Source organism: Candoia aspera, chromosome 2, assembly GCF_035149785.1.
Source record: "Candoia aspera isolate rCanAsp1 chromosome 2, rCanAsp1.hap2, whole genome shotgun sequence".
NCBI classification, from domain to species: Eukaryota; Metazoa; Chordata; class Lepidosauria; order Squamata; family Boidae; genus Candoia; species Candoia aspera.
The window spans coordinates 85,178,824-85,192,950 of NC_086154.1; the positions used below are offsets into that span (position 1 = coordinate 85,178,824).

At 39.7% G+C, this 14,127-nt stretch overlaps 1 protein-coding gene across 1 annotated transcript; it reads left to right on the top strand.

Moving 5' to 3' along the window:
- Nucleotides 1-7,685: 7,685 nt before the first annotated feature.
- DRD1 (dopamine receptor D1) lies at nucleotides 7,686-10,127 on the top strand. The gene has a single exon (XM_063296477.1). It carries the CDS (start codon nucleotides 7,901-7,903, stop codon nucleotides 9,257-9,259), a length of 1,359 nt encoding a protein of 452 aa, XP_063152547.1. The 5' UTR covers nucleotides 7,686-7,900; the 3' UTR covers nucleotides 9,260-10,127.
- Nucleotides 10,128-14,127: the final 4,000 nt, after the last annotated feature.

The window sequence follows — 14,127 nt, forward strand, 5'->3', positions numbered from 1 at the left end:
ACTTTTGATTATTCATAATTTTGTTTGTTTTCTGGTATGTTCGTTTTTGATCTTTGACTGTAAAATCAACCCAGTGAAAATAAACTAAGCTCTGGTTTCCTGTGGTGTCTTCTTGTATGGCAGAAACTTACATGTTTACTCAATCAAAATCAGCTGTAGTTTGGCCTTCTGTGAAGGATATTGTATGTAGATCTCAATGAGATGGCAGTGACAAAATTTTACACTGTGCCTACATCTCGTGGAACAACTTCACATTTAGCCTCCATTACTGCCAAAGGAGTGTTGGAGCATAAATGAGAAATTACTGATCCTTGCCCAAACACATAGAAGCACAATCTAAAGCTTCAGGATTGCATACGCCCCCTCCAAAGCCTTGTAACTCTTAATGTAATGTTATTAAACACGTGACTCATGAATAATTATATTAACTACATTAATTAAATTGAATATGAGTTTAATTTAAATGAAAATCAAATCAAATCAAATTTAGTTTTTGCCACTTTGAGCATGGTAGCTCCTAGATCACTCCTCAATGCTGAAATGTGGCCTCTGTGCCACTCCCCCGCCCCCCAAGTTGTACAACCTTGCAGTAGTGGGTTAAGTCATATCAGGAGGGAAAAAATGCATTGAGAAGTTCAGTCTTGGGATGAGGCTAAATTACTTCCAATGTTCCATCAATCTGGCATGTTCCTCTAACTCTGAAATTCCTTAAATAATAATGGTGGGGGTTTAAAAGCTTCCATGTTATTATCTACAGAGGTTAAGTGGCAAACGCATGCAGTGTTTTATTAATATTACAGAGCTTACAATGCATGGGTTGAAAACCTATGGAGAGGTTTGTATACGTTTTGCTGATGTTTCTTGGTTGGTCCTGGGCTGTAATGAACCAAGTAGAGGCATAGTCTGTGGAGTCTTTGGTGCTCTCTGAGCTTGGTGGTTTGCTTACAGACGTTTCACTACCTGACTAGGTAACATCACTGAATGAAAGTGCAAGTGAGTGTGGGGTTTGCTCCTGGTTTATCTACTGTACAGTGGCTTGCCCTGCCCTGCCAGTGTTGGTGGGGGTGTGGTTTTCTTCTTGGTAGTTCCTTGATTAGGGTATTGTTTTCTGCTAGGGCACTGTTTTCAGGGTACTACTAAGAAGAAAACCATACCCACACCAACACTGGCAGGACAAGACAACAAACAGGGCAGGGCAAGCTACTGTATATAAACAGGGAGCAAACTCCACACTCATTTGCACTGATGATGCTACTTAGTCAGGTAATGAAATGTCTCCAAGCAAGCAACCAAGCTCAGAGAACACCAAGGACTCCACAGTTCAACCCTGAGCTACAGATATTCTCTTCTGCTAGAGACATAGTCACACATTGGCTGCTGTCAGACAAGAGTATCCATAGTGGTCATAGTGAATTGATAGCCAATGATTGTGGGGTGAGTTGCATTTGATGCAACTTTTTAAGGGAGATGCTCTGTACCTGAAATGGCCAGCCCATGATTTGATTACATCCACCTGTCCCATTAGGTCCATCAGAAGAGGTGTGCATGCTCTGGGTCCTGTCTGTTATGGAATGCCTTTTGGTGAGGCCTCTTCTGTCATGCCACCCACCCTTTGGAACATCATCTCCCCAGAGATCAGACTGGCCCTGACCCTACTGGCTTTCCCCAAGGCCTTAAAGATGTGCTTTTGCTTGAGGATCCAGAGGGTAGAGCCTGTACAGTGGCTATGCTGATGGTTGTTTTTTATACCTTGGCTGTGGTTGTGTTGTATACTTTTTATATATGATTTTTATGTCATTCTTTGTTTTTATATTTATTTATTTTATATCCCACCTTTATTATTATTATTATTTTATAAATAACTCAAGGCAGCGAACATACAAATACTCCTTCCTCCTCCTATTTTCCCCACAACAGCATAGCTTTCAATTGTTGTAAGCCACCCGGAGTCCTATATTTGAGATGGGCAGCTATATAATTAATTAAATAAGCAAAGCTTATATCCATATGATCATGTCATGTCCTTTATATTTCCCTCCTTTTGTGACATTAACTATTGCAACCTAATAATGGCATGGGTGCTATCTTATGACTGTGTTGGACCAGGTTTGTACCCCTACTGTAGGCTAATTGTCTGCTACCTTTTGACTCCATGATTTTGACTCCCTGGCAAGAATCATGCTAACAGACATGGGAAATGTGATCCTTAGCAGAGTTGATAGGAGCTAAACATGGAGGTTTCTCTCCCCAGTGATCTTGCTTCAGATACCTGCTTCTCTATTGACATTAGAACTGGGTGGGGAAGGCATATAATTGATTCTCCAGCATCCCACTGATGACTGATCAACTATATGTTGGGGGAAAAGGCTGGGGATTATGTATAGCCACATGCAGTGGAGAACTGGTAGCCTTCCAGATGTTGCTGAATTATACCTCTCAGCAAATCCACTCAACCTGTTCCCTTGCAGCTTCAGTTCAGAAAAGTAAGAAGGTTGCAACTTCCCATTTTGGTCTACAAACTGGAGAGGGAAATGGTTTAATACTAATTTATTTTACAACATTTCTATTCATCTGTCAAGCAGCATGCTAGGGTCCTCATAGAGGTAAACAAAATCCCCCCCCCCACTTCCTTGTTTCACATCCTTTCTCAGTGATGATATAAATAATGTTTACAAGATGGAATATGAATAAGCCATGGAAAGAACAGAAGGCCGAATGGCACAATGCTTCCTTCTGAGGTTTTTTTAAAAGCTCAGACTATAACCAGCATTACTGTTAGTGACTCAAGGTTAGCTAAGATTTATAGGTTGCACAAAAGCAGCTTTACCAGTGAGAAGCCTTAGGAAATTAACCTTTGTGTGTCTATGACAGTTCAATGAATCTCTATCTTCTTCCTTCTCCCTCCTCCACCTTCCCTGTGCTTTCTCCTCATGATTTCTTCTGACTTACTGTAGGTCTTCAATTATAAGCTTTACTGGAGCTTGTTACGCCAACATAGATGTACTTTTCAATAGCAATTTTGCCACCCCTAAACAGTACATACATTATGATGAATAAATAATGAGAATGGCAGTGCACAATGGATGCTCATGGTTTTGTATTAAAAAAAAAATGCCCAAATCCATTTCTTTTGTAATTCAAGTTTTTTTTAAAAAAAATAATGGATTGCTTTTTTGGCTCCAAACTGCTTCTTTGTTCAGGCCAAATATTTACTCCATCTGCAACCTCCTGCATCACATCCCACCCACAGGCAATTGTGAAGGCAAATGGTGAGGGCTCCACTGGAGACGAACTCCACTCAGTCCATAGCAATAAAGTGGAACCCTCAGACTTCCGAGCAAATTTCAGCTAGATTGTCCCAGCTTTGGCCTCCCTTATTGTGAGATGCAGGAGCTTTTTCCTTCTTCATTCCATTAGAGTAGAATGTCTCAATAAATCAATTAATCAAAGTGTCTCTTATGCTTCATAATGTTCCCCTTTGATTACATTAGAATTTACAGTTCATTGGCAAGTTTGGGGAGGGTTCAGGAGCCAAGCCCAAGACTTTGGGAAGGTTTGTGTGTCATCTTGGCATTGTAGATTCTCTAGTGACTAAGAATGTTCTCCAAAAAGGTGATTATTGTCTGAGTGGGCTACTACTCACAACCAAGAGGCAGTTCCTTCCTCTTTAGTATTTTCTTGTTTTGACACTGGATCCTGTCCAGCATACAGCAATAGTGGCATTTTCCAATGCTAGCCAGCAGAGTTGGGGAAAGGATTCATTGAGATCCTGAACTCAGTCCAAAGAACAAAGCAGGCTTTGAGTCTATGTTTTTTAGGAAACTCTGATGCCATATAGCAAACCACTTTTGGAGCAGAAGCTGGTTATGATATGGCTTGGATGAAGGGTAGGGTTCTGTTCAAAGGTAGAAAGTAGAACAAACTGCTGGGCATCATATGATCAGTCTGTGTTATCTATTTATTTAATGAATGTATTTAGCAAACATAAATGTCCACGAGTCCCAATAGCTTGAAAGTGTTCTTTCAGAAATTTCCTGATTCAAGGGTGAAATGTATTATTTCTAGGAGTTTGTGAGAATTCAGACAGGGGTGCTTCATGGGCGAAACCTCTGATGGAGGTGCTGCCTGCTGCCACTCGGTGCCCATGCTGACTGGACGCTCCCACAACTCATCCTTCTTCTGCCCCCTCCTGTCCCAGAGGTCCACAGCATGCTAGGAAGTACTAATGCTCCACCAATGTTCTTCTCTTGCTTCTCTCATCTCTGATAGGAATAATGTTCGCACGAGGATTTGATACGTTTTCATTCTAATACTTACAGAAATATTATCTTGTATAAAATTAAATGTATACCTATGAAAGCTAAATGAAAAGAAGGCACAGAATCACAAGCATAATCTTGGTCCTCCCCTCCTAAGAAGTAAATGCTAACTAGACCATGTTGTAATAAGGACAACTGCAATGCATTCTACCAGGGCTGCCCTTGAAAATCTCTTGGAAGCTACAGCTGGCCCAGAACCCAGTGGGGCAGGAAGTGGTGGGCACACCATGATACACCCATGTGCCACTGTTCCTTTGTCAGCTATATTGGCTACCAGCTGGCTTCTGGGTTCAATTCAAGGTGCTGGTTATCACCTATAAAGCCCTTCATGGCATACAGTCTGGTTATTTGAAGAACTGTCCATCTCCAATAGTTTCTTCCCACCCAGTAAGATTGAACAGAGCAGGTCCCCTCCAGGTCCCCTCAATCAATCAGTGTCATTTATTGGAACCTACAAAGCTTGCCTTTTCTGTTGCAGGAACTTTCCTCTGCAACAGTATGTCCCTGGAGATCTGTATGGCTCTCACCCTAAGTGATTCCAAAAGTCATTGAAAACCTGTCTTTGCTCTCAGGCTAGGCTCTAGAGTGGTTGTCAGTCCTCTGTTGGTTTTCTTCTGATGTGTTGGGTTTGTCTTTTTTTCCAGACATATACATTCTTTTTTGTAAAATGTAAGCCACTCAGAGTAATGTGAGACTCAGGTGGTCTCTAAATGCAATTAAATAAATATATAGCTAGCTAGCTCACTGTTGGCTAGTGGCAAGTAGACAATAGTCAGTAAATATACCTGCAGATGCAGATCTCAGAGAGTGCATATTGGTAAACGCAGTTTAAGTTAGACTTCACAAATGGACATGTCTAGATTAATATCAAGAAAAGCATACTTTCTATTTATTATAAGCTGCCAACTTTCTACATCTGAAACCACAAATGCATGGAACTAAAAAATGTTTTCTCTTTAGCATAGTTAGTTCTGCTGGATAAATATTTGCTTTGAAAAGGAAGTATTCTAAGAGAGGAACAAGCCAGTAACTCTGTTTACCCTTATATGACCCCTTCCCCCTTCCCTCCCCTTCACAGGAACGCAACAGGATGATGGAGATGATGATGGGGATGATGATGATGATGATGATGGGGATAATTCTATTCCTGTGGGTATGCCTATCTCACTTTCACCAGAAGAGGGAGCCAACTTCACAGTGAAATCTTTGTTGCTGAAGTTGGTGAACAACACAATGAATCATATAAAGAGAAAGTGAATATGCCTTGCTGTGGAGTGCAGGAGGGGAGGGAGGGAGGGAAGAAAAGAACCAGAAATAAACCGCAGCAAAAAGATGAAGTGAGTCTTGTTCTTTCAGCTGGGAGTCTGTAGCATCAGCACTCTGGAATGGCCCACCCTCATAAATGACTTCTCTATCTGGTAAGTTCATGCCTCAGCCCTTAGCGTCAACTCGAGTTATGCGTGCTCTTTGTTTATGGCAGCTGGGATTCATAAGCGGGCAGGTTCCTTTGCCTTGACTGTGTGTTCCTATTAGAGCATTTTGATTTTCCTTGTTTATCAATCATGATCTAACAGAATGAAAATGCCTGCGTTCTCTAGGATGAGCATATTTCAGGCATCCTTAAATATTTATACACACGTGTGGCCAAGCACAATTGTACCTAGAGTGTGCACAAATAGCTTTGGAAATTGGATGCCTGATACAACTCACAGAACTGGTTTGGCTGAGTGATTTTAAAGATCACTCTGGAATGTATTTGTCCATTTATTTATGACTGGAGGATAAATCCATACACCTTGACTGTTTGGAGAGATGAGCAGGATCTTGAGTGCCACTGAGAAACTACTGTGGCAGTGGGGAGTTAAAATTAAGATGGTGTATTCAAATTTTGAATATTTTGGTATTTAATTTTCCAATGTTCCTTCACACATAGGAAAAACAGTGTATTTGTTCTGTGCTGTAGAAAAAAAAAGATAGAAACTGGGCTTCTTGCAAGAGAAGGTACTTGATTTTTAAGGTCAGGAAATCTGAGTGCTGTCGGCTTTATAATTTTACTCATGCCTGGATGTGCTTCCTCTGAGATTTAGGAAAGAGACCTCAAGCAAGCAAATCTTTCCATGTCATGTTGCTCTCTATCACTCCGGGCAAGATGAAGCCAATACTTCCAGGACTGTCGGCTTGGCGAGATGAAGAGAAAATATGTGAGATCATAGATGCATGTTTAAGGTTAGAGCACAGAAGAATCTGAGGCAACAACCACACCTGGATGCATGTAAAGGAAAAGGAACCATTGGCAGTTGCACCTAATGCCTGAGAAGCAATGAATGGGCTGTAGCTGAAACACCCAGGGTGAAAGGGATCTGAACTCGGGACCTGTCCTTACTCTTTTCCTTCCATTCTTCCAATGAAAAGTAAAGGACCATCAAAGCTTCTCCAAGAACTTTGCCAGAAAATTGGAAATATCATGTCTTTGCTTCGGATGATTTCATCCTGATGGGGCATTTCAACAGGATGTACAAAGCGTGACTTGGGTGATGAGCATCCAGACGGGACTGCCTTGATGCACAGAGTTTGCACATGAATCACAAAGGCTGGCTGGAATTGAAGGAGCTTGTCCATGTCCTGAGAACGCTAATTCAGAAGAGCTCTCAAAGTTCAGTCTGGTGGCTTTTGCAAAAAAAATAATAATAATAATGCCTGCTTAGCATTCTGCCACCAGTATATTATTCCTAAAGCAATGCAGTCTGCTTGCTGTGATTGTAACTCCTTGTCTTGCTATGCAATTCAAATCCTAAATATAAAGTAGAAAGAAAAAGATTTTTCCTTGGATTAGACGAGAGCATCAGAAGTCCTAAAGGTAGGATGGAGAATTTCTTCTTTTTGCAAAACTGTGATCCTTCTATAAACACTTTGAATGTTTTAAAATGTAAATTTATTTTCTTTGCCTCTAGGATGGTGAATCTTTCTTAAAGTATGTGGAACAATGAAAGGAGTTGACTCCCGAGGCTACGTATAAAGGCAGAACTGATGTTTTAATTTCAGAGCAGAAAGGTATGAAGGCTGAGATGGGTTTAAGAGGTCCATCAATTAGGGGGACAAAAATTTATATCAGTAACCAAAACACTTGAAAAGTTACACTTCAGTAGAGCAGGAGGGCTAGTTATCAGTGGATAAACTGAATCAATAATCTATTTAATACATGTAAGCTGGAAAGTGATTACACTCTCTCCATAATTCTCTGAGGATTTTTCCGCTGGCCTGTTCCTGCTAAGAGTATTCTATTTGAGGCTAATCTTTAAAAGAGGATTGTTAAAAACACAAAAGGCAGGGTGGGTGGGAGGGGTGGGTGAGCCATGATGTGATCAGCAAGTTCAGATACTTGTGATGGAATATCTCTGTGTTTTTGTTTTTGTTTTTTAAGTTTTTTTGAGAACGAAGGGATCCATCCCAAGACCAGAGACTTGAGCACGAATCTCAGGGTGCCTGCCTGGTTCTGAGCAATTAAATTGTAAGCTCCATAGATACATGAGGAGCTGAAGCCACCACCAGGCCTGTGACATGATTTTGCCTGAGAAGGAAAGATGATCTGGAACACCACCACTATGGACGGGGAAGGGTTGCTTGTGAAAAGAGATTCCTGCTTCCGAATCCTCACCGGCTGCTTCCTCTCCTTGCTGATCCTTTCCACACTCCTAGGCAACACCCTGGTCTGCGCAGCTGTCATTAGGTTTCGCCACCTGAGGTCCAAGGTGACCAACTTCTTTGTGATCTCTTTGGCAGTCTCAGACCTTTTAGTTGCTGTGTTGGTCATGCCCTGGAAAGCTGTGTCTGAGATAGCTGGATTCTGGCCTTTTGGATCATTCTGTAACATCTGGGTGGCCTTTGACATCATGTGTTCCACCGCCTCCATCTTAAATTTGTGTGTCATTAGTGTGGACAGATATTGGGCCATCTCCAGTCCATTTAGGTATGAGAGGAAAATGACCCCCAGGGCAGCTTTTGTCATGATCAGTGTGGCATGGACCTTGTCAGTGTTGATTTCCTTCATCCCTGTGCAACTGAACTGGCACAAAGCTAAAACCACAAGTTTTTTAGACTTAAATGCCAGTTTCCAGGGTGTGGCCATGGACAACTGTGATTCCAGTTTAAACAGGATGTATGCCATCTCTTCCTCTCTGATTAGTTTTTACATCCCAGTGGCCATCATGATAGTCACCTATACAAGGATATATAGGATTGCTCAAAAGCAAATACGACGTATATCGGCCTTGGAACGAGCAGCTGTGCATGCTAAGAACTGTCAAACCCCTGCTGGCAACAGGAACAGTATGGATGGCCAGCAGCCAGAAAGCTCCTTCAAAATGTCCTTCAAGAGAGAGACTAAAGTATTAAAGACTTTGTCAGTCATCATGGGAGTGTTTGTATGTTGTTGGCTGCCCTTCTTCATACTGAACTGCATGGTGCCCTTTTGTGAGCCCAGTATCTCATCCCAGGGAGCAGAGCCATTTTGTATAAGTTCTGCCACTTTTGATGTTTTTGTTTGGTTCGGATGGGCCAATTCTTCCTTGAACCCGATCATTTATGCCTTCAATGCAGATTTCCGTAAGGCATTTTCCACTCTTCTGGGCTGCTATAGACTCTGTCCTGTTTCCATTAATGCGATAGAGACGGTTAGTATCAACAATAATGGGGGGATGGCTTTTTCCAGTCAGCTTGAGCCAAGAGGGTCCAGTCCCAAAGAGTGCAATTTTGTCTATCTGATCCCCCATTCGGTTCTCTGCCCAGAAGAAGAGGACATGATGAAAAAAGAAGAGGAGGGGGTACTCTCTAAAACCTTGGAGAAAATTTCTCCAACCCTATCAGGTATTTTAGATTTTGAGGCTGATGTGTCTTTGGAAAAGATCAATCCAATCACGCAAAATGGTCAGCATAAAACCTGAGGTGTAAAGTTGACTCATTAAAAAACAACAACATGATCATTCAAGAAAGATTTTCAATTTTTTTTGGTTGTTTTTAGTAAGAAAGTGTGCTATTGTGAGAATCAAAGCCATCACATAAAAATCCAGAGCTTAATCAGCTGCTGTTTGACAGAAGCATAAATTTTTAAAAAAAGAATTCCACCTTCCATACATTGTATTTAGAGGTTGTTCTATGTTGTTCATCTTGAATGGAAATGAATCAAATATGTAGGTACAGTATAGCTGCAAAGGGGAAAAAAGAGTTTAAGTGGATACATGTTTGCAGAAACAGACCTGGGGAAATTAATTATACTTTGCTGTGTGAATAAAATGTATTAAGTTTATATGAGGTTCCCATTTGACTTGCAGAGTCATTTGTGGGTGTTTATACATGGCAAGTAAAATTTGATGACTTGCCAGATTAGGTGGATGCCTTTCAAAATAATTTTGAACATCAATACAGCCTTATTACAAGAATGGGATATTTTTAATAGTAGGAAGATAATGTGTCAATATTGGCTTTCTTTATTTATTATTTAAATGGCTATTTTTTCATATGTTTAAACAAACATGACTTTATCTTATTTTAATATATGTTGGAAAAAATAGGATATTTGTATGGTGTTACTCATTGCATTTTTTATCTGTTTACTAGTCAGCACTTTATTACAAAAGAAAAAGGGAGAATTTACAAAGTCAGCTTTGCCTAGCTAACTCTAGAACTTGTAGGTGTTCAAAACACAGCAAAGGTGATAAATCTACAGTACCTTTTGCTGTGTAAAAAGAGAGAGGCATTTCATGGGTTCTTCCTTCATTCTGAAACAGAAGATCAAAGGAGTTTGGTAAGTTATAAAAACTATGACCTTCTAGAAACAAAATTCATGGCTGTAGTTTATTTTCAAGTTTCAGTTTATGTTGACTTTGCTTGAATGTCAGCATGTGAAACTGTAGATAGCATACCGTATGACTCGATCTAAGAGGAATATAGAAGAAAAATGAACACCAATTTAAAGATGTAATGATCTAAGAAGCAAAACACCATCAATATTTGCCATTTTGAAGATAAACTAATCCTCTTAGATTTCTCTTATTTCAAATCTTGGATATTTGGGGGGGGGATCATTTACCCCCCGCCCCTTTCATAATTCATTCAGAGAAATGGAGGGTAGATCTATCCATTGATATTCTCCATGATAGCTAAACAGAGCTTCAAATTTTGAAGGCATATGCTTCAAAATGCCAGCAAGAGGACGGAGAGCTATTCATATGCCAACTTCCAAGAGGCCTCTGCCCTGCCACTGTGAGAATGCAATGCCACTGGCACTTAGTCTGACCCAGCAAGCTCTTCTGTGCTCCTATGAAATTGGTACTAAAAAAAGCAATGTGGGAATGCTAGTACCGTGTGAAGCAGCACAGTTTGTCTTAAATCTGCTTGTTTTAATTTTCACTTTTGTTCACTGCCTCTTGCATAGAAAATAGTGCCTCATTCCAATTCTGCATTCCCATAAAACGAAAGGAATAACAAAACTGCTCCTCCCCACTTTCCTGCGAGTTCCTAGAGTTGCCAAGATCTGTTTTCCTTTTGCTCCCTTGAAACCAAAATTCCTCCCACATTCCCTTAATCACATAAAATAAAACTAATGAATGTTAAAGCTATAAAAGTAATATACAAACACTTTCCAGGATTATTATTGGATGATAGCAAAACCCCATCAGATTTTGGAAGAAAATACAGCAGTCATTGAGAAATGTAGTCAGAAAATGAGAAACATGAGAGATAAATTAGAAGTCTACAAAAATATACTTCCTAAATCAGGTCTGTGTTACTTAAGTATTGTGAATGTTTTCATAATTCTATTGCCTGTAAGCTGCTTTCATACATATAATAAAATTATTTTGTGAACATAAGGTCAAATAAAGCGATTTACATTATATTTATTAAATAAAACTTGCTTTTTTATTGCCATGTTGTTTTGACTAATCGGCGATTTCCTCCCGCTTTCTTTTTTATTTGTTTTGGAACCTCTTGCGACATTCCATTATTGTCTGGTGATCATCAACTAGGAAAGTGTCTCATGCAGTTTCTTTCTGGAGCTCTTCAATTTAGATTCAGACAGGGTTGATTTCTATCCTTGTAGGAACTGAGCAGGAAGACAGTTTTTTCTTAGTACGGAATGCCCTTTTTGTATGCAAAGGTTTGATTGTCTGCATCTTCTGATAAGGCTGAAAAAAATCTTTGGAGAGTTACTGCCAACAACACATACAGTACTGGGAAAGGAGGAGCAGTGAGATAGGCATAGGCTGTTTTCTGTATTGTAAAGAACAAAGCTTTTTGGTGTAATGTAATATTTTTTAAAAACAATAACAGAATTGAAAAACTTTATTTTGAACATTAAAGATGTAAACATCTTTATGTCAATGGCCCTGAGCAACTAACTCTGCCCCTTTTTTCAAAAGAGAGTCACTGCTTTATCCCCTCATGTGGATGGGGCTTTCAGATAAGTCTGAGGTAAACAAATAATCAGGCATGGTTTATTTCCTCTTTTCTTCAGTGGATCAAATTTCAAATTCATGGCTTTGGTTTTGTGTTTCTGAAATTTGCAGTGGTAAAATGTGGTAGAAGAGAACTAGTGGTCTATTTCAATTGTTCCAAGCATTGGATAAATCTGTCCTTGCATTTGAAGCAGAACTGAAAAACAGTGTAAATCTTCTCCAAATCTTTTTCTTGCTGAACTATAAGTATGGTATGAATGCATAAATATGTGGTCATCTCTCTCTACGTGTCTGTATGTGAGTGTGTGCATGCTTGCCTGTGAATATATATGCAAGAATGTACTGTATACATTATAACATGTTCAGATCTTCTAGAACATCCTGGAACTTGTGGTCTTATGAAATTTTCTTCTTCTAGGTGTACCCAATGGCTGCCAAATTGGATGGCTTTTTAGAGAAGTAGACAAATTCTTAGAGGGTGGTGCAGTTATGGATATTCGTCATGAATGGCTAGCTGTGGCAGAATGCCACTGAATATTAGCTTTTGGGAAACAGTGATGTGTTTGGGAGTGCTTGTAGATTTTTGCAAATGTCTGGTTGATTACCATGGGGAACTGGTCTAAATCATTTGGCTACACTGTTGGAGTAGATCAGGCATTTTGTCTGAAATATCACAGTTCTTCTTAAGTTCTTCTGTCCTTTATGGCTACTTCTAATGTTAAAATAGCCTATATATTCTTTTCGGTATTCATGTAACTTCTTGTATATATCTTACTGGAATTCACATATATATTCTTTACATGTTATGTCTTGGCTTTCTGCGGTTTGGGGGCTGCGGAGTTCTGAAGAACAGCTTGCTATGTGGGTCTCCTCACTTCAAACCTCAGGGTTCATTGATTTGGGCAGTCCTATTGTCTGAAATGGGGAGCTGCACATTAGAATAGTTTTGCTTCTGACCATTGTGCCGAGAGAGTTTCAAGTCTCTCTCTCCCCCCGGCTCTGTGTTAGTTTTTTTTCCTCCCCCTTTCCCAATGATATGAAATGATGTTAACCCAACTACAGAAATTCTCCAGAGTTATGTAAATAGGCCTGCTTGTCATTCATGCTTGTTAATTTTATTTATTTATTTTATAATAAATCAAATTTATTCACCGCATCAGAGAGCGACTCTGGGCGGTTTACATAAAATACGACTACAATAATAGTTAAAATACAATAAAAATAATAATAAAAACAATTTGAATAAAAAAGCACAAGTAACATCCATTTGGGGTAACTTTGAGCTTTTTCCAATTGGGGCCATGCATTTTGCTCAATCTCTGATATCCCAGTTCCCAATGTATAGCTTTAATTTGGTCTAATTTGTATTTTCACTCCAGTGCATGCCTCAAGACAAGTAGCTGAACAACATCTGCAGTTTGAAATGAGTATTTACAAATATTTAACTCTTCTTCTATTATTCATTCACCTCTTCTTACATAGTGTCATCCAGGGATACAGAATCCAGGGGGATAAAGGTTGTCTCTGGTCTTGAATTCCTTTCATGTATCCTACATTTGGTGGACAAAGCTTCCAGATATACAATATATACTGTTAGACAGAGAGAGAGGATGCTATGCATGAGCATCTAAATTCAGGAACAACTTGCTAAATCAAGATCCAAGCATTCAGTCCTAGAATGGCTAACCAGATGCCTCTGGGAAGCTCCAAGCGAGGTATGTAGGAAAGAGCTTCTTCATGCAGATGAATCCCTGCCTGTAACTAATATTTAGAGGCATTACACCTCGGTCCCTGGAGGGAGCAGAGCGTATTTGTGCCTGGTAGCCCTTGACAGTCTTATTCTTCATCAAGGGGTCTTACTCCTCTTCAAGCTGATGGCCATCAAGACATATTTGTTTAGCCTAGCTTTAGGCATTTCCTTTCATCTCTCCCTTGGGTGTGTCCTAATATTATGACAAAGGGAGAAAAACATTCCCTGGATTAATTTCTCCAAAACAACCAAACCTATATATATTTCTCTTTATTTCTCTCAATCACATTCCTGCTTAGTTAAATTTCTTTCAGCTCACAAGGACACTTTTACAAAAGATTATCAAATGCCTAGATGTTGGGAGTGGCACCATAAGTGTGTGACCTTCTGTTTCTGTTCATTAGCATCCCTGCTTTTCAACTGTTTGCTTATTGTGAAATAATGTGAAAAAATGCTATTTCAATTAGACCTAAGGCTTCTCGGGGACATTTTCTAAAGTTGTAATTTTCCCTGTTTTTTTCTGGGCAAAGTATCCCAGTGTGAAATATATCTATAAAAATAAAATTAGCCTGCTTATATACATTCCTCCTAATAATTTTAAGGTTAC